The following is a 20,150-nucleotide window of genomic DNA, read 5'->3' as shown; positions in this document are numbered from 1 at the left end:
AAACAAATGATTAGGCGTATACTTACCATATAATCCGTCGGTGGTGGGGGTAACTCTGGTCTTATCCGCAATAGCATCGATGTCGGATCCGCAGCATCAATACTGGGATAAACCGTTTTCAAGTCCAACACCTCCAGCAGCTGACTGTGGTCAACGTCCAGCAGTACCAATGATCTTGAATAAAGCCCCACAACAACCAAGGCGTACTGGTTCTTGCTGACGAATGTAGCGTGGATCGTGAATAGAAGGGATCCCTCGCCAAGTGCCTGAGGTTCCCATAGCGTCTTGTAAGGAATTTGCTCAAGTCGCTGAATCGGTTGGCGGTCATATTTGGGCATCGGCATCGTGTTGTACCCCACGCTGTGAAGCATTCCTTGGCCAGTTAATGCGAGCAGCTCAGCAGCACCACTTATGGGTTTTGTAAACGCGCCAACTATCCCTTTACCGACACCGGTGACCACGCCAATAGGATTTCTCGCCTGCATCGGATGATGTGCAAGGCCACCAACTGCTCCTAATATACTTATTCCAAGTCCGGTCAAACCTTGAGTGAATCCCTCGGTCATTCCCTGGGGTCGCCGTCTGCGGAGGGCATCAGTTCGTTGAACGTGTTCCGAATCGAGCGTCAATCGGTCAAGATTTCTCGCTACCGATGTGGCCAGCTTGGTGACTGAGTTCACCGTACCAGCAGTTATATTCCGGATGAGAGAGGTCGAACCTTGCGTTAGTCCCACCAGGAACCCCCAAGGCCCTCTAAATAGTCCTTGGACGGGAAGAGATACGAAATCACGAAGACCACTGGTAACGGATCGAGCCAAACCACTGGGGCTGCCAAGAATTTCCAGCGATCCTATAACCCAGCCTCCGCCAAAGATCGCTCCCGACAGATAATGCATACCGAGTGAATTTCCGAATCTCATCGGAATCGACCGGATATTATTTCGCTCGAAGGCTGCAAAATCCAACGGACTGTGGTCTAATGCTATGTAAAGACGCATACACGTGTGGACGGACAGTAGAACATGCAACGGCTCGATACGAATATATCGGAGCTTCACAGGCTCAGCCAGGTACGAAGATTGCTGAATCACCATCCTAGGCACTAATACTTGTCCCGGGGAACACCTTATTCGCTCCAGCTGTGTCTCTGGCTGATACAGCAAATTGATCGGCAGACATTCCATCAAATAATCCAACAGGATATTAATGTACGTATCTTCAACGTACGCTCTTATCGGATTAATCTTAAACCTCAGTCCCTCAAAATTCGGCCAGCTGCTTGCGTCCATTTCGGCGTAAATCGAGCACAGTGCGCACGCCGACAGTTCCTTCAGACAATCATCCAACCCATACTGGTTGGGTATTACGACGACCTTTCTCTGCTTATCCTCGTGATCTTCACTGCACAGAATAACTGGAAAATCGTATTCTCCCGTGCTGTGCAGATCATTATCCACCTGAACGTTAACAAACTGTAACAACGCCCTGCCGTTATCCACACCGGAGTTCATCTCGACACCCACCCGGTCGAAACTGAACGAAATGAGATCCGTCTTCGAGCAATTATTGGTCTCATCGTCGCGGAACAGTGTCAAATTGAGCGATTTGAAGAAGCCCCGGAACGATATTCGCTTGGACTGTAGCGACTGTTCGAAGGTGTTCATCGAAGTGTTCGACTGATCGTCGACCGCTGGTGGTGAATCGGATTCCAAGTCCGAACACCGATCAACAGATTGTGGAATTGGGTTCAGCAGTCTGGTACGAATGTCCTTCGCGGAGAACTCAAGATTCTACATCAAACGATACATTTTGTATTGGGATCAAATAATCAAGCAACTCTACACACATACCTGACTGATATAGTCTATCAGTATCTCCGTGGTTCGGTTTCGAATATTCACCGTCAGCTTTAGGTCACCGTAAAGTGGAATGTTGAGGAAAATGTTTTTATTCTCGTCGGGTTTCACCGGATTGGACCATCGAATTGCGCTGCCTGCCATTGGACAAAGTATATTGAATAAATCCTGGTGGCCATTAAACATCAACTCACCGCTCACACATGCAAACAGAAGCGCAATGTCAACTTCCTGCGTTTCGGGGTAGATCGCATCCAATGTGGGAGGCGTATAGTAAACCGTTTTTCTAGAGCCAACAATTTGATACCAGACAAAGTTTGACTCGGCCCCACATTCGGGTATTGCAGTAGCCGATTTGTTGACATTGGTAGAGTCCGACTGGGCTACATAGATGTTGAAGTCGGTTCGATTCTCGACCGCAAACGACGGACATTGATCGTCGTAGATGGAGACGTAGTGCTGATCCAGATGAGCGATGATGGAAAGGGACAGTGGAATGTAGCGATCGTTACACTGAACACAGAAACTCTTCCGCGACACGGTACGATTGAGATGAATCGGTGTGGAGAAGTCGCTATCATCGTTCTGGTATAACGTGAGGAAGTAATTGTAGTTGCTAGTGAATTTGAGCTTGTTTTTGTGCTTGGATAGGTTGTTGGCTACGGTGATCGCGACACCCTGGGGACTGAAACACGGAACAAGGGTATTAGAGTGATTTTTGAAGGAATTCGTGATTCCACTTACTTTTCGCACTTCCGATCGTTCCGGGGAAGACTTAAACAGGCAGTGTGCGTTCCGGTGGTATCCTGAAGGATCTGATCCAGTCGCTCATTTGGAAGCACTCCGAATGACCAGCATCGCAAGTCAAAGCTGGAGTAATTGACTATCACGAATTGGGATGCCAAGATGAGCACCCTTATGTTGTTTTCGGTGGTTGAGGAGAGGATTAGATTTGTGATCTGGAAGAAAATATGTGAACTTGTATTTGTATTTGGTTCTATACAGAAAGCCGTTATCTTGATTTAGTGCCTGACTACAAAAGTCAACAGCGTATGAAAGAAGTTATTTCACGAACACATGTATTTTTTCGTATTTTTTTAAAGACAAAATAGCGCAAATTAGAAAATAAAAAATTGAAAATAACATTTTGGAAGATCAGCAAGATCAGAGTTTATATGCTGATTTCATCGGACGATTGTCGATAAATAATCCGAAAGAGCTGCTTCTACGTAGAAAAGCAATTCCGTTTTATGTGTTGTAATTACTTTAATTTCTGAATTTTAAATTTGAAGGCAATAATAAAAATGATCGGATAAAAAAATTAATTCATCAAATTCGAAATCAATCATACAACGTACTGAACTTTTACCATACATTTGGTGTGGGTGAAAAGATTTCAGACATTTAATAACCAGTCAGTCATTTTTTTTTTATTTTCATAATAACCAATTACCGTAATTCCAACTAAAGCCAGCGCTACACGATGCTACGAACATCCTCGAATGCTGGACGCTCGATGATTCGTCGCATCGTGTAGTCGACTGACGAGCTACGAACCTCCAATGTCGAGTGTCGAATATTCGCGTTGGAAGGTAATCCGTTCGTTGTGGATTACCTTCCAACGCGAGTGGCACGAGTCAAAGGATTTTTGTCATTCGTTGATACGGCACACGATGACATTCGATACACCGCTACACGATTCGTCCGAATCTATCTTTGACAGATTGGTTTGTTTACAAGTTTTAGATGAAGGAACTATGAAATTGATTCGTTAAATTCAAAATATTCGGCAAAATATTGCAGTTTAATAATGTTGATTTCAAGCATTTTTAATTTACAGCCCGATATCAGTACAATTGCTACGGCAGCAATTTCAATACTCGCATCGTCATCCAGTTTCCTAACGTTTTTGATGGTAAATAAAAACAATAAACATTCGATCCAAATACTCGCCGAATGTTTGGACCGAGTGCATTGAATCGAACATTCACTTCACCGTGTAGCAGCACATTCGTCACAACATTTGTCGATTCATCGAGCCAAATGTTTGAGTCCAACATTCGAGTGAAACGTTGGACAAATCGTGTAGCGCCCGCATAACTCTGCGCACTTTCGTCCATTTAAGACTATACACATCAATTTAGTGATTCCCGAAGCGAACGAATAATTTACGTCGATTAATCGATCGAAACCCAGAGAAAAAAAACGTACGGCCGCTGCAGTTTCATCCTGAAAATCAATCATTATCATTGACGATCCCCTGAACTCGTAAACAAAGCTCAATTCGCGTTGACGGCATTGAGATTCGTTTACGAGTTTAGGGAAGCGTAAAAGATAATAATTGATTTTCAGACGAAATGAACACTTTTTTGATTCCAGATGGCCTGCTAGCAAATGAGAAATATTAGTCTAACTATTTTTTTTTCAATGTGACGATTAATCGATTAATCGATTATTAGGAGCGATTAATCGTATCGAATAACAATCTGCTGAAAAGTATTCGATTAGTTGATGAACGATTAATTTCAAAAATCGGGGATCACTACATCAATTGACTATTGATTGTGCGTATTAATACTGTTGAATATGCCTTTGTTATCACTAGATAAATCACCGAAAAAATGAGTTGTACAGAAAAAATATTAAAAACAAATCCGACTTCTCTGAAAATGTCACATTTTTGTTACTGTTAGCTAAAGTGCACTGCACATACAATATCCCGTCACCGTAAAGTCATCTTAAACGAACGAAATGTCAAACATTTTCGCATGGAAATCATATGGTCGCTTCCACATACCGTTTTGTTTCATATTCCGAACACTTAAGCTTTGATGGCCATTAAACAGTGTCTCATTACTCAAAATGGTAATGAGACACGCGAAATTAATTCGATTTTTGGATACAATAGTGCCTCCTTTTCTATTTAACAAAAAAAAAAAGATTTACAAATACATGTTCATGGTAAAAAACTTAAAATATGTTCAATCACCTTTGTCTCAAATTCCAAACAGCAAGAATGCATTTTTTAAAAATCATATCTTTTGAACTACTGGACCAATCCAGATGATCGACATATCAAATTAAAGCCATAGAGCTAGTATTGTTTGGAAAAATATTACACTTGGGTAAAAATCGGATCTTGTTTTCGTAATTATTCATTGTATTTGTTTTTCATAGTTTATATGGTTTCGAGACCAAGGGCACCCTATTTTTTATATTTTTTATAAAATATATAGCTGAGATTTTTTCCCATAACATATCCGAATATCAGACAGGTTTTGTTTTTCGTTTTTGAGTTATGATTTTTCAAAGATAACATGTTTTCAGTTTTCGCTCAATGTTCCTATGCGATCAGACTACATCTATGCGACTAGAATCCAAGTGTGATATTTTTCAAAGAATCATCGGCTTCAAATTGATATATCGATCATTAGAATCGGCCTAGTAGTTCAAAAGTTATGAATTTTTGAAAAAAAAAATTTGGAAAAAGGGGAAAAATGATTCTTTGGATCATCGATTAATTTTGAAAAATCATAATTCAAGAACAAAAAAAAATAATGCCTCTCTGGATTTTGGATATGTTATAAAAAAATTCTCAGCTTTCCAGAAAAAATATAAACATATATAGCACCCTTCGTCCCGAGACCATGAAAACTGAAAAACAAATACAATCAAAACTTCCAAATCTTCTGCTTATGTCATATTTTTCCAAGAAAGACTAGCTAAAAGGCTTTGACTTTATATGTCGATCATCTTAATCGGTTCTGTTGCTTCAAAGTTATGAGTTTTCGAACCACCTTAAAATAGAAATGGGCACCCCAATGAAAAAATAAAAAAATACGGGTATATTTTGCGACAAGGAACGAAACTACCACTTTTCACGGTAAACTGAGTAGCTGCCAAGAGTTATATTCATTTCAATATCGAAAGCGCCAAGAACGATTATGTTAGGTGCTTAAAGAACGATGCAATTAATGTCAGGATTGTGTCAGGATCACCTTCCCCTAATTATGGACAGTAAAACCGCTTACCGCTTTGCAAAAAGGTCATTGCTCGTTGTATGGTTTGAAATTATGAAAAAAGAGAAATGTAATCAACAGAACCAAGAAAAAGGCAAATGGAAAACCACAGGGAAAATAATCTCGCCACACCAATGATAAGCGCGTTAAAATTTTCTCAGCAAGATCAGTTCGTACTCTGCTTCTGGGTGTTATCTCTACTGGAATAAAACCGCAAACCTATGATGGCTTCTCAGCTTCACTCCACTGATGTTTGTTATCAATTCAACTCTCTTCTCTCACGCCATATGTTTACGCATTATATTGCACAACGTGTCTTTGTCGTACGAATAGGTAGATGGAAGTGTTGCTGGATTGGAACTACGCTGTCTACTTCATTTGGTATTGAATGGGCAGGCAGCCTTATCAGCCTTCGGCCACACTGCTTTCCATGCGTTCGATGCAAACGTAGGCATAAAACCGGTTCGCTCCACGCTCGCTTGTTCATTCGGTGGCGAATACACGATTCTTATGTGCTTGCGTTATTCAGTGAAAGTGAGTGCTTCAGTTTGCCAGGAAAAAAATATACACGCGCTGTTGCAATATGGAATATAAAGTGGCCTCCCCAGCGGTTCTCCGGGAGCCTCTGGTTGTACCGGAAAAGCTACTCATGGGCCCGGGGCCATCGAACGCTCCACAGCGCGTGCTGGATGCCATGAGTAGACCTATTCTGGGACATCTTCATCCGGAGACGTTGAAAATTATGGATGACATCAAGGAAGGTGTTCGGTATCTGTTTCAGACGAATAACATAGCCACCTTTTGCTTGAGTGCCTCGGGGCACGGGGGGATGGAAGCTACTCTCTGCAACCTGCTGGAGGATGGCGACGTGATACTGATCGGCCATACCGGTCACTGGGGTGACCGATCAGCCGATATGGCTACACGATATGGAGCCGATGTAAGGACTGTGAAATCCAGTGTTGGTCAATCGCTTAGCTTGGAGGAAATCCGTAGCGCATTGCTGCTCCACAAACCATCGGTGCTGTTTCTGACACAGGGCGATTCCTCGACGGGCGTTCTTCAGGGTCTGGAAGGTGTTGGAGCGCTCTGTCACGAGCACAACTGTTTACTGATTGTGGATACAGTTGCCTCCCTAGGAGGAACACCGTTCTTTATGGACCGCTGGGGAATTGATGCAGTTTACACGGGATCACAGAAGGTGCTGGGAGCGCCACCCGGCATAACTCCTATGTCATTCAGTCATCGTGCAGTGTGAGTATAGGAAAAGTTCCATTAGCTTTTTATTAACAAAACAATGTACCGCGTACGCCTTATCGCATTCGTGTGGCTATTGAATTAGCCAAATACGCTTTTAGATTTTTTTTCTATTTGCGTAAGAGATAACGGTTTATGTGTACGAAAATAACCTGATATGTAAATAATGTCGTCTTTATGCAAGTCAGTTATCTCTTTAGGCGATACAGCATATGCATTAATCTATTTGTTTAACCTGCAGTGAGCGCTACAAACGTCGCAACAGCAAGGTCAAAGTGTACTACTGGGACATGGCCCTGGTGGGGGATTACTGGGGATGCTTTGGAAGACCAAGAATGTAAGTCAATTTTCAAAATGCTTCCCTTAACTGAAGAATAACATGAATTGGAATAACATACCCAGCTACCATCACACAATTTCCGCCACTCTGCTGTATGGGTTACGCGAGGCGATCGCATTGGCGTGCGAGGAAGGACTTCCCGAGCTGATAGCACGCCATCAAGGCTGTGCCAAGCGTCTCTATAGGGGACTAGAGTCTGCCGGATTTCAGCTGTATGCCGATCCGAAGGACCGCCTCTCGACCGTTACCACAATCAAAGTGCCGTCGGGTGTAGACTGGCTGAAGGTTGCTCAACACGCAATGAAAACGTAAGCTTATTTTCTATTTCACTGTTACCATTAACCTATAGTAGATATTGTTTTTTTCTCAATATAGTTATTTGGTCGAGGTTAGCGGAGGTTTGGGACCCACTGCCGGACAAGTATTTCGAATTGGATTGATGGGCCAGAACGCAACAACCGAGCGAGTTGATCGCGTACTGCAGGTCTTCAGGGATTCAGTAAAAGCGATGTCACCCGAGGTTCAGGTTAAGGGAAAAATGTGAATAAAAATTGTAAATTGAACTATGATTCGGTTTCACTTACCCCGTTCTCTGATCGTAAATTGATTACCACTGTGCCTTCCGTGGGCACCACGTAGCTGTTGGAGGCTTGTCGTTTGACCTCTCCGCTGATGTATATCAACTCAGACTGCAACAGGAAACCGACGTTCAGTTCCAGTGTGAAGGCACTCTCGATGTAGTGCGGCATTACGATATTATTCGGTTCCACAATATCGACCTCATTCGTAACAAAATTCTTCACCCGAACCTGACATCCCAACTTGTTGATGAAGAGGCACCAGGGCGCGATACTTAGCATCAGACAACAGGACAGCTCATGCGGTGCTGAGCAGTTGTACAGTGGGAAGGTTGCTTCTTGGATGGAATTCTCGCGCTTACAGCGGAGTTCATCCTCCCTCGAGCAAGGCCAGTTTGGGATGTGACAGTTTTGAAGCATGCTGATGGCATTTTCCACCTTCTTGAACCGCTCCGGAACTTGAAAGAACGTTCGCCCATCAATTATTCTGTACGAGAGCAGAGCTCTTCGTTTATCTTCGCCATGGGGGGAATAAAAACTGTTAATCATAGAAAATGTCGAATTAAACAGCTGTCTCAAACGTTTTTTTCAGTAAGACCTACTTCATTCTGAAGAGCAGCTCATGTTCGTCCGTATTTGTACCAGAAACTATTAGTTGTCGTCGTTCAGCTTGACCATAAATTGAGAATGTTCTATCGTTCTTCTCCTCGTGAGCCTGAATAAATACAACACTCCTCAATTGAGTAACTCAAGCGAAATCGCACAATACTTACGGTGGTGTTGACAGTGAGCATCGATTGCACCATAAATAGTGGCCAAATAATGACCAGAACACGTTCGTTGCACGCGCCCTTCATATCAGCCGTTTCGTCGATCCTTTCGCGGATAATTCTCACCCAGTAGCTAATGTATCCTTCTTTAGTCATTCCCGTGGGAATCTTCACCAGGTATGGCTTAGCACCGTTCATGATTTCTCTCATCGGAATGTCCCCGGACCAGCCTTTTTTCTCGCCATCGATGGAGATTTTAATACTTTGCTGGTTTTTACTGTTGGCCGCTCCGAAAACATTTGCGCTTGAATTTCCCTCCACCAAAACGCTGGTTGACAGATAGTGCTTATCATTGTTCGCCACCAGCTTGTAAAAGCGATACTGCAGCTTCAACTGCTGGCTAGTCATATTGAAGAAGCTAATCTGACCTTCGATTGTTATCCTCTTCTGAACGTTGCTTAGATTCTCGATACGAACTATAAACAACTTGTCGTCATCAACGTCTTCCTCATATGCTGGAAGGATTCTCACGTACACCAGACCCACCTTCGCGACAGCGAATGGTACCGAGGCGATGTCTTTAGTATTTTCGTTGAAAAACAACTGAAGCTGCTGTTGATGGCGAACACTTCTGAAAACGTAAAGTGAAAGCTCCCCGGTTCCAAGGAAGATGGATTCACCAGTTTCGAATTGGCCGAACTTGAGTCCCACGTGAGTATGATTGCATACGATGAACTTCCCGAAAATCAACGCTGATCCCTCATTGCTGTTCCATATTTTATCCGCCACCAGCAGATTATACCCTATGGATGGCCCGTATCTTATCCGAATATCGTCTGATATGGCGGTTAGCTCAACCAAGTCATCTTCGAGAACTGCGACCGCCTTCACATTGACAACCTCGAGCAAGTTCTCGAACGTGAAGTGACTATAATCCAGCAAATCACAATGCAGGTTCAGTTCGCCACTGAGCATCACTTTGCCACTGTCATAGATGGCACCATGCGTTCGTAGATGGTTGGCGTTCAGCATGATGAACTTGTGACTCTTCGATTCCAACGTTTCCTTGCACACCCGGTACCGTTCGAAGGGTTTCGGCAGGCAGTAGGCATCCGCTTCGAACTCGACCACGTTGAAAAGATTTACTTGCACTGGGCGCAGTTCCGCGGTGAATTCCACATTGGGAATCAAGTCCGGATTGAACAGAGAATCCACCCGCATGCATGCTACGAATATCTTCGGATGTAAACGATACGGCAGGTTGACAGTGCGCGACGTTGACAGGTAGGTATCCTTCAGAACATCTGTTATGTTGGAGATCAGCGATCTGCTCTGGTCGGTGCTATCGTTGGTGGGACTGTGCTCTTCGTCTTCGCTGCCGCCGCCTTCCCCTTCACAGACCACATTGTGGGTCATAACGATGCGCCAAATCGAGGAGGCAGTGATACGCGCGGGAAGTTTCAGTTGAACTTTCTCGTTTTCGGATAGGGTGAACCCGCAGAGCTCGAAGAAGTCGCCGTGGATTTCGGAAAAATATTCCAGCTTGCACTGAATGTTGATCGTTTTGGTAGTCTGCCGGGAATTAATAAAATATATTAGGAACGAACCATTTTTGGGATTAGAAGAAGAACCACACGAACGCTTCGTGGAATTGTACAATACTTACACTCATTGGTACGGGATAAACCGTCACACTGTACAGTGCTCTTGGCTGGGGATATCTCCAACAGATGGTTCCAATGTCGCGATTGGTGATCTTGATCTGATACGGTAGAGGCAAATCGTTGAGTCTGGTAGATTCGATGAATTGGAAAGCCCCCGCCCGAAGGTCATCCTGATAGTGTTCCTCGGGTGTTACCTTGGAATCCTTGCGGGAGAAGCCCGGCGTAACGATTGGTATCAGCTTTTCTGGATCGAGCGTCGGCGGATTGGCGTTGCTATCCCGCTCTTGTTTTTGACAGTCCTCTCTAGTGTTCCCAGAATTTGCCATCAGAATGCGGCAGAAATGATCAGAAACTGCTCGCATTTCGGCCATATTCTTCGGATTAAAATCCAACTGAAGATAACTAGAGCTGAGCTTCACATGGACGAGTGGATCTCGTTTCCAGTACTCTTGCGTTAACGTTGCGGTTGCGTTGAACGAAAATGGATGCACAATTACGAAGCATCTCTGACAGAAAACAAGCTCTTCCAACATTAGAGTGAAGGTTATTCGTTCCGGACGCTCTTGTATTAGTAGCGACGCATCTATAGAGGAGAACGATAGTTTGCAATTATAATCTCGCTCTTCGTCGTCTCGCAGATGTATCATAATTTGCGAAAGTCGAAGATTTACTTTCTCCACATCATATAGGTTGGATTTTAGTTGTTTGAACTTGTTTCGGCCTAGTATAGGTTTGGGATGCTTCGATGGACGTTTGCCAGTATGTACTTCGTTCCGTGGTCCACATATTGTAGTGTCCAGCAGACTTATCAATTCCAGCAGAACATCCAGTCGCTGATGGGAGATTGCGAGTTTGATTGGTCGCTTGAAATCTACGCTCAATTCGTTGTTCATCTTAGTCAAACTCTTCACAAATCGCGTTTTTATAAGTGGTTGCGGTATCCCCAGATCATCCGGCTCGCCCGAAAGCGTCTTCAGAAGAGGCACATCTTGTAACTCGATCACCAAATCAAATAACGACACCTGAATTATCCGCTCCAGAAGATTGAGCGACAGCATACCATTTGGTTGAGCCATAATCATTCGGAGCAATGTTTTCGGAACATTCTCTGCTGTTTTCTTCTCGTAGAGGTTCACCTTGAAATATCCACCCAGGAAGCAAATCTCGTAAGGAACAATCTGCTGATCGATGGTCGCTCCTGTGGATGGCTTCGCTTGTTCGATCAACCGCTCCGAAAACATCCGCTGGCGAGAACCTTCCATACTTCGTCTGCTGCTAGATCCAATACGCTTTACGTCCGAGGCACGATACGATTCGACTCCGGAGTCCTCCTCGCATTTGGACAACTTGGAATGACTGCGTCTGAAACGTGGCGGATCGGGCTCCCGAGTGTATGCAGACGAATCAACACTCATCGCTTCCTGGCTAGCCTGACTAGCGAACAACGTTGGATTGATTTCCACGAAGCTTCCTTGAGAGGAGCATGATTGCTGATCGGGTGGACACATTATTTGAAGTATTTGGTTCACTCTGCGGGAAATCATCCCAGCGAGATGCAATTGGTCCAGATCTAGGTCAATCAGCAAGTCAGACATGCAGTTCAACTCCATTGCTTGGCTGCAGATTAAAACGTTTTTGTATATGATACAGGGGGCGTAGATGACCGAAAAGTTGAATTCTTTAAAAATCGTACTAACTTCGAAGTCAGTTGATCGCTGAGCTTCTTGGAGGTTATTCCACTCGAACGCAGGATTGTCGTGGTGCTTCGTGGTGGATGTTTGTTCTTCGATATATGCTTGGATATCTGACCAGCGAGCAGTGCTTAATGAAATTTCCTTCAACACGAGCTCGTACTGTCTGTCCTCTATTTTTGATCCGGGCACGTTTAATATCCGCATTTGAGCAGCTTTTGTATAAACATCTGGTCGAAGTGGCACACGGCATATTGGATTTTCCACGTTGTGATGCATGATGATCGAGTTGATCTTGAAAATGTAAGCGCTGCAATCTCCGGAACATTCTTGCAAAGGAATGAACAACCGCAAACCTTTGCTATTGAACAATATCAACGGGAGATCTCTCACTCCCAACACACTTCGTGGTTCCTGAATTTCATTTTTTCGCTGGAAGATCGCGAGCACATCGACGCACTGCTCCAGCAGATCGAGATCCAACCGCAAATCAATTTGTTCAACTTTCAGAATTATCTCAACCAGACTTTCGTTCTGTTCACGATTTTTTTTCACCGCATCCCATTTGGAATGTACGTTTGTAGTTTCAGCTTTGGTGACCGTCAAATTCAGAAAAGTATCGTTGGCCGATTTGCTCGATCCCCCAGATTCCGTCTGTACAGTTAAACCTAGGGCTTCATTTTTGACCCAACTCGCTTTTTCTTCATCATATTCATAACAATGTCCGCTCATTCCGCCGACCTTTGCTTTGACCTGCAGGTAAACTTCCTGCATGTCCAAACTGTAAATAATATCCTCAAGCTCAATGACGAGCTTCACGATCGATCGGTTCTCGTCGTTCCGTACGATACAATTAACTGTCACCTTGGAGAAAGTCCACTGTAGCCAAACCGATACCTGGAGCTTGTTCGGTTGAATGGTTTCCTTCAGTGTCTTCTCGGAAGCTCCGCTAGAATTATGCGTCATGTCTAGAAACTCCTTCAAATCCGCAACCGGTGCTGTGCTGGCAGATTTTTGGCTTATTTCCAATTGCTGTAATTCTTTCCGGCCGCCTGATTCCCCTCCTCGTGAGGACTGCAATGACGGAATCGAGAGAATTCTGTCGACAGTGGCAGTGATTAGAGCTAGCTGCTCTTTGAACACGTTTAATTTCAGCGGTGAAGTGTCTACATGGAAGCAGGCGGATGTAGCGATTCCATCTTCCTCTTTGATGTTGAACACCAGCGAGATGTTGGTGGTCATTTCATCTAGCAGTTTGCTCATTTGGCGACCTTGGTATGTCCAGCTGGAGGCATCCGCCAGCGAGATGGTCCACGGGAAGCTATCTTTATCGTCGGGCCAAACCGATTTCGCCAGACTGATCGGGAAACGGTTGAGTCTCGCGGATAGACTGCCAGATTTGAAGGCGGAGTTGATTGTGATGAGCGGAAGTCTGGGAAGTAAGTAATATGGTTGTTTTACATGTGCTTTCATACAAACAAAACATAAATGTCTGCGTAGCTCGAGGACTAATAGAGGAAATGGAACCAAAATTGGAGTGTGAGAATTTTAGAGTACAAGAACTGTTTCTATGATGGTTTGACACCCCTCCGGAGGTATCAGGAAGGGTTCCATAAAAATATTACACATATTTCAACCACTTTCATTTGTGTATAACTTTTTAGTGCATGTGTAAAAACTGATGAAATTTTAAACAAAACTATTTTAGAGTGTAACGTTTACATGTGGAAAATTTCGTCACAATCAGTCAAGTAGTTATCGGAATGGCTTCCAAGTAAAAAATGCTTCGACAGAAAAATATGGACGCGCTCGTGGGAAATCTAGGCCAGCCCCACAGTTCCCACAGAATCGACCATAAGACCCTATCCCGTGTGGTCAAATCGTTCAAGGAGACTCAGATGATCTAGCGGCGAGATGGCAGCGGAAGAAAAGCGAAAACGACCTACCCCGTGAAGGTAAGGGAGGTAAAGGATCACTTAAAGCGCATTCGGAGTACTTTCGATTCGGGACGTAGCCAAGAAGCTCAATTCTTCCGTCGGTGTCCAGCAAACAATGAAGCTGGCCAGATTTCATGTCTTCAAGATAAGGAAGGTGCCTAATCGAACTGATAAGCAGAATACGGTGACCAAAGCCCGCACAAGGAAGCTGTACCGCGAGTGCTTAGTGCAGCCGAAATGCATCGTAATGAACGACGAAACGTACATTAAAGCGGACGACAAGCAGATCCCCGGCCTGGAGTTTTTTTGTCGACAAGTGCTGCTTGGATGTTCCGGAAGAAGAAGATCGACAAATCTACCAGGGAGTACTTGGTGTGGCAGGCGATCTGTGGGTGCGAAAGATTCAGCAAGTCGTACACACAACTGGCACCATCAACGGCTAAATGTATCAATAAGAATGCCTCCAGACGTGCCTGCTGTCCTTCCTCCGATTCCACGAAGCTGCAACTCTGTTTTGGCCGAATCTGACATCGCGCCATTAAGCGAAACCGGTGATGAAGTAATACGAAGCCAAAGATGTTGTTTTTGTGACGAAGGAGACAAATGCGCCAAACTCGCCAAAGCTATAGCCCAATAGAAAAAAACCCGAGCGATATGATTGGCAAGCTCCGTAAAACAGGGAAGGTCCTAAAAACGACCAGGATTTGAAGAAAGAGTGGGAGAAAGTGTGTATGAAAAGTGTCGTAAGGGTTGCACAGGATCTGATGTGTAGCGTTAAGTCCAAGGTGCGAGCATTTAGCCTAGGAGAGGAGGTTGAATAAACCAATTTTGCCCCTTGGGGTTGATATGGGTTTCCCGGGGGTGAACAAGATACTGTATAAGTTGTGTTACGTGAACCAACTTAGAAGAATATTATAGTCTATTAGTTTCGTAGAAAGTATTGTTATTGTATTAAAAATTAATAGTTACATTCGATATTCACTGAATTTTAGGTTTTTATGGATGAGAAAATGATGTCAAGTTTACTCACTTAAACAACCGCAAAGTTTTTAAATTGGTAAGTATTTCGTATGAATAAGATAAAGATAAATATTTTATAGAAATTTGGCTATAGGGCGGCAATTCCTTCGATAAAGAGGCAAACCAGCCAGGATTCTGAAAACCTCTCAAATGAAGAATAAAAAGAAGCTGACACCGATGACTGCTTTTAGCTCCTAGTGAAAAACGGCGGTTTTATACAGTAATCGTTCGATAACTGGACTGCTGCAATTTGTGAACAATAGACGTCGTATTTAATTTGAAGATTTGCTGTGGCATTCCAATGTAATTTATGTTGTTATGAAAATTGTTTTTATTCTCGCATGACTAAAACATTGATTACAGAAAGAATAATTTCCCCTAATTTTTGTTCAATAATTTCGCTATCAACGCGATTCAAACATTCATTGAAGTTCCTCTCGATTCTATTTGATTTGGCAAGTAAATGTTGATATTTGGGTTTTTTTTTTCTCGACCAGTTGATATGCCTAGAAAATGACTACCGCTTATTTGTGATTAGTGATCCCCGATAATCGTTCGATTAATCGATTAATCGAATACTTCCTACAGAAATCGATTATTAATCGAACGAATACTGCACAATCGATAATCGAAGCGAACGAATAATTTACGTCGATTAATCGATCCAAATCCAGAGAGAGAAAAACATACGGCGGCTACAGTTTTATCCTGAAAATCAATCATTATCTTTGACGCTCCTCTAAATTCGTAAACAAAGCTCAATGCCGTCAACGCGAATTGAGCTTCGCTTACGATTTTAGGGGAGCGTGAAGGATAATAATTGATTTTCAGGTGGAATGAACACTTTTTTGATTCCAGATGGCTTTCTAGCAAACGAGAAATGTTAGTCTAAATAATTATTTCTCCCAGTGTGACGATTAATCGATTAATCGATTATTTGGGGCGATTAATCGTATCGAATAACAAACTGCTGAAAAGTATTCGATTAGCTGATGAACGATTAATTTCAAAAATCGGGGATCACTATTTGTGATCACCATAAGTCGAGGACTAAATTCTTCAAGGGTTAGACATCAATTGAATATACGCTACCCAAAATCAAAATCAATATGGCGTCATTTGTTTACCAACATATCATTTGCGAGGATTGAGATCGTTGAAATCACGGAGATAATAAAAATAAAGAAAAAAAGCTGTTTTATTTCTGACTGCATAAGCGATTTTCATATTTCGGTTTCACATGGAGGTGTTCACATTTAATATGGAGTTTAAAGTTAGCCATTATTCGACTATATAACCGGACCGAATTGTAAACAACAGTAATTGACAGAACCAAAATGTCAGTGAACCGCAGCAATATTGGGTACACTGGCAATATGAGGGATTTGACGTTTTAGTCATACCCCTGAAATTCTTTTAGGAGGGTGCTTAAGAATTGCTCTTAGCCCGATGAAAAAAAGATAACCTAGAGATTGAAATTCCATCAGACAGGATATTCTAGCTATGTTCATCGCTCTGAAGGCGAACTGGCGTCCGCTCGACAGTTTCTTGTCATCGATTGATAAAACTCGTTTGGTTTTTCAGAGAGAACAGAATGAACATTGAACTATCCAATGAATTCATTATATAGAGATTGGAGTCGTTAAGTTTAAGAACGGAATTTTGCAACTTTTTGAGATGTTTTGCGAGTGGATAGCCGATATCACCTCAGTCTCGATCAGTCTCAAACATACCATATTCAAATGAACATTAACTCAAATTAGCATATTTCAAAGCAATACTCACTTCAGCATCACGATCTCATTGTCGCCAAACTCGTCCTCGGGCCGGCCAGATCCACCAACCGTATCCTGCACGATGCTTTTCTCCGGGAAGTACACCGTGCAGTGGTTAAACTCCAAGTGGAATATAATTCGCCGTGAGAGTTGCTTCCAAAAGTCCCACCCCGCGGTAGCCTTCCGCCCCGCATCAGGGTCCTCGCGTTCCGTATCATCTTCCGCCACGACGGAACTGGCGAGCGCTGGGGCAGCCATCGCCGCCGCCGGAGGTAGTGTTTCCACTTTGTCCGAACTGGAGTGTACAGAGGTGATTGGCTGAGAGCTTTTCTTCGGCAGCAATCGATCGACGGATTTCCGTGGACTCAGTGAATGACGGGTGTGGGATCGCACCAAAGGATTCTCGTGAGATGCGACGTTTTGCTCGATGATTATGCGAAGAAAGTCGTACAGAATAGGATCCATATTGAGGCTAAGGTCGAGAAAGCGTCCGTAGAACAAGGGCGGATGCCGCAGGTCGGCGAGCACATTATCAATGGGTAGTTGGATGATAGCGGTTAGAAAATCCTCGTCGGTAGGATGGTCTGGCCAAAGAGCCGTAAGGGATCGCTGAGAGGAAAAATTGTTGGGAATGTACGATAGGCAGCGTAGGCTGCGGGAAGTAAGTTTCCAGCAAATGGTGTGTTCAGATAGAATTTTACGCATGTGCGAGTGAGAGATGCTAAGATCCAGCGTTGGGATTGCGTTTGAAGTGAGATCATTCAATGTGTTTGGCGCTGCATGGAATGATGCACACTGGTAATGGAGTGATTGAACGATAGCTGATGCAATGAGGGCTTTCTGAGGATTGAGCACTAGTTTTAAATCCGAAACACCGAAATTGTGTTCCGTCTTGTTGAGCTCACTGTTCGGCCATAAATCTGGAAATAAGAGGAAGCGGTGCTGGTGGTTCAAATTTACTGATGTGGCGATAAGTATTTCCCAATCGTTATGGTGTATTTTAACCTGCAAACGTTCGAGATTTCCTGATATCGCATGAAAACAACTGTCGAATAGTTTGGATGGAGGTTCCGGCAACTGGCTGGTTGTGAAAACGAGCCGATTCGGGTAGAGTGGCGTTAGCAAATTGCATTCGACGCGGTTGAACTCGAGTGTCAGGTAGGGATTGGACGGATTTTGGGTAGCTTGGGTACTTCTTTTACGACCCAGTTGAAACTTGGAATGATCGAAAGCATGTAGCTCTATGGTTGGATTCAAAATTGTCACGTGTACTTGTTTCAAGGGAATCTCACTCATTAGCGCATCATAGTCTTCCGCCGATGGCGGAGGCAGCTGCTGGATGGTTGGAAAGGGCTTCTCTTCGTAGTACGGAGGATATTCGTACGCATCCTTGTAGGAAATGAAGGTTTTTATTCGATGCAGCGTGTCGGCGTTCACTTTTAAACGAAATTTGCCCATAAATGCTCGAATCATGTATTTTTCGGACAAATTACTAAATTCCAAATCACTGCCAAACTCGGAGGTTCTGCGATCATCAGGCACTTGTACCTCGTGTACAATATCTACTGCGAACGAAGGCGACCTCTGTAACAAAACGTCCTGGCTATATGTTCCCAGGTGATAATTCCAATTGATGTTATATTTCGCATTTTCTTCGCAAGTGGTGTCAAAAAAAGAGCCCTCTGTATGATTCGCACTTTGAAGATGCGACTCACTTTGGAAAATATCCTGTACTGTCGGAGGATGACCGCATGGACAATCTTCTAGCGATTGGATACTCATCTCGGCAACCCCTCCGCAAACGTTGAACCACTTTAGACCGCAGATAAGCACCTCTCCATGAACCCCTTCCAGATTTAATTGCAAAAACGGATTGTACTTGATTTTTCTTGCCGTTCCAACCACACTTTCACCAACCAGTTCCTGCGTCTTGAAGATCATTCTCAATCGATCCACGTAACACCCAGCGTGAAACACATGACATTCGTTATCATCAGTGTGATCGTTCTCGCTCTCTTCGGGGAAAAACGAAGGCAGCAAATTCCACGCCCACGAAATCAGCGATTCCTGGTTTTCCTCCCTTTCACCGTCCGCATTCCCATCCTGACTCAGCGACGTCTCACTCTTAATCTTCCCCTGCTTTAAAGCCAGGCCAAGCTCGAACAATCGCATCAACATCGGAAACTGTTGAGACGACACGTTGACATCGAGGAACTTGCTGTGGATGTCGATTCTCGTTATAGATGATCGATCTTGGGCGCGTACATTGTTGTACTTCATAAGGACCCTCGCTTGCAGTGTACTTCTATATAGAACCGGCTCTTGGCATACTTCAATCTTTCCAGCCGAATTTCTCTTATCCAAACAAATAGTCAAATCGACTATGTTTATGAGTTTCCTCAGCGAAACTCGTAGGGGAGAAATGTCAATGAAAGCAGGATTCCAACCGTTGTCCGCTGATTCCATCGAGAACTGTTGGATGTTCATCGACACAACGATGTCCTCTTCCACATATTTCAGGATTACATTGTGACAACGAATTGTGATGTTATTCGCAATCCGATTTATCAGCGATGCCATATACCCCGGAGGAGGCGTTTCTTCAGTATTTTTATTCTTTCTGCTTGCATCCCTTCGGGGAGCGGTACGATTGCCCGGCTCCTGCAGTTTCAGTACGAATTCTGAACAAGAAAATATTTAAGCGAATTATCCTAAGAAATATCAAGGTTTTTCTTACCAATAGTATTGATGGTAATCACAATCGGTTCCGATGCGATCTTTGTCCACGGTACCCGAATTGCCAACTCGTGTATATGTCCGGAAAGGAACTGGAACGGCAGAGCCAGTTCTTCCTCCAGCACATCGAGTTTGAGGTCCAAATTTTGGAAAACAACCTCGCCACCCCATAGTGACACCTGGGAATCTTCCGGGCGAATATTTTTCACATATTTTTCAACGTAGCTTAGAATAATCGGTGTAATGTACGATTCAATTTTGAACATTTTAATTTCATTACAAATCTACCCGATTTTACAGTAGCAGTGTTTTTTGTCTCGCGAAATTCTTGTAAATACAGCACAATTATTCATCAACTAGAATATTTATCATCGAAACTGAACTGTTATCGGCCTTCAGCGGAAGAGAGGCTTCAATTCACATCATAATACTAGACATTGACAAAGGAAAACGACCAAAAATGATAACACCAATCTATAGGCCGCAGCAGACTGTCCACGGAGACAA

The 20,150-nt window shown here is 43.5% G+C and overlaps 2 protein-coding genes across 2 annotated transcripts in view; one reads left to right on the top strand and one right to left on the bottom strand.

Annotated features, from left to right (window-relative positions):
• The window catches only part of LOC129763568 (alanine--glyoxylate aminotransferase), a 24,462-nt gene extending 16,427 nt beyond the window's left edge, over positions 1 to 8,035 (top strand). The window contains exons 2-5 of the mRNA XM_055762763.1: positions 6,209 to 7,129; positions 7,374 to 7,469; positions 7,535 to 7,780; positions 7,848 to 8,035. Of these exons, the coding sequence (XP_055618738.1) occupies positions 6,459 to 7,129; positions 7,374 to 7,469; positions 7,535 to 7,780; positions 7,848 to 8,016 (1,182 nt within the window). The 5' untranslated portion in view covers positions 6,209 to 6,458 and the 3' untranslated portion in view covers positions 8,017 to 8,035. The remainder of the gene's footprint in view (positions 1 to 6,208; positions 7,130 to 7,373; positions 7,470 to 7,534; positions 7,781 to 7,847) is intronic.
• Positions 1 to 20,150, bottom strand: part of LOC129763565 (intermembrane lipid transfer protein VPS13B) — a 20,846-nt gene extending 696 nt beyond the window's left edge. Inside the window, exons 1-10 of the mRNA XM_055762761.1 lie at positions 19,645 to 20,150; positions 16,918 to 19,588; positions 10,487 to 13,607; positions 8,824 to 10,392; positions 8,653 to 8,765; positions 8,057 to 8,588; positions 2,601 to 2,815; positions 2,051 to 2,541; positions 1,851 to 1,993; positions 27 to 1,790 (exon numbers count right to left, since the gene is read on the bottom strand). Of these exons, the coding sequence (XP_055618736.1) occupies positions 27 to 1,790; positions 1,851 to 1,993; positions 2,051 to 2,541; positions 2,601 to 2,815; positions 8,057 to 8,588; positions 8,653 to 8,765; positions 8,824 to 10,392; positions 10,487 to 13,607; positions 16,918 to 19,588; positions 19,645 to 19,909 (10,884 nt within the window). The 5' untranslated portion in view covers positions 19,910 to 20,150. The remainder of the gene's footprint in view (positions 1 to 26; positions 1,791 to 1,850; positions 1,994 to 2,050; positions 2,542 to 2,600; positions 2,816 to 8,056; positions 8,589 to 8,652; positions 8,766 to 8,823; positions 10,393 to 10,486; positions 13,608 to 16,917; positions 19,589 to 19,644) is intronic.

The sequence above is a fragment of the Toxorhynchites rutilus genome, chromosome 1 (assembly GCF_029784135.1).
Source record: "Toxorhynchites rutilus septentrionalis strain SRP chromosome 1, ASM2978413v1, whole genome shotgun sequence".
In the NCBI taxonomy this organism is placed as follows: domain Eukaryota; kingdom Metazoa; phylum Arthropoda; class Insecta; order Diptera; family Culicidae; genus Toxorhynchites; species Toxorhynchites rutilus.
Note: the sequence above shows the minus strand (reverse complement) of the source record. Positions and strands in the feature narration are given on the sequence as shown.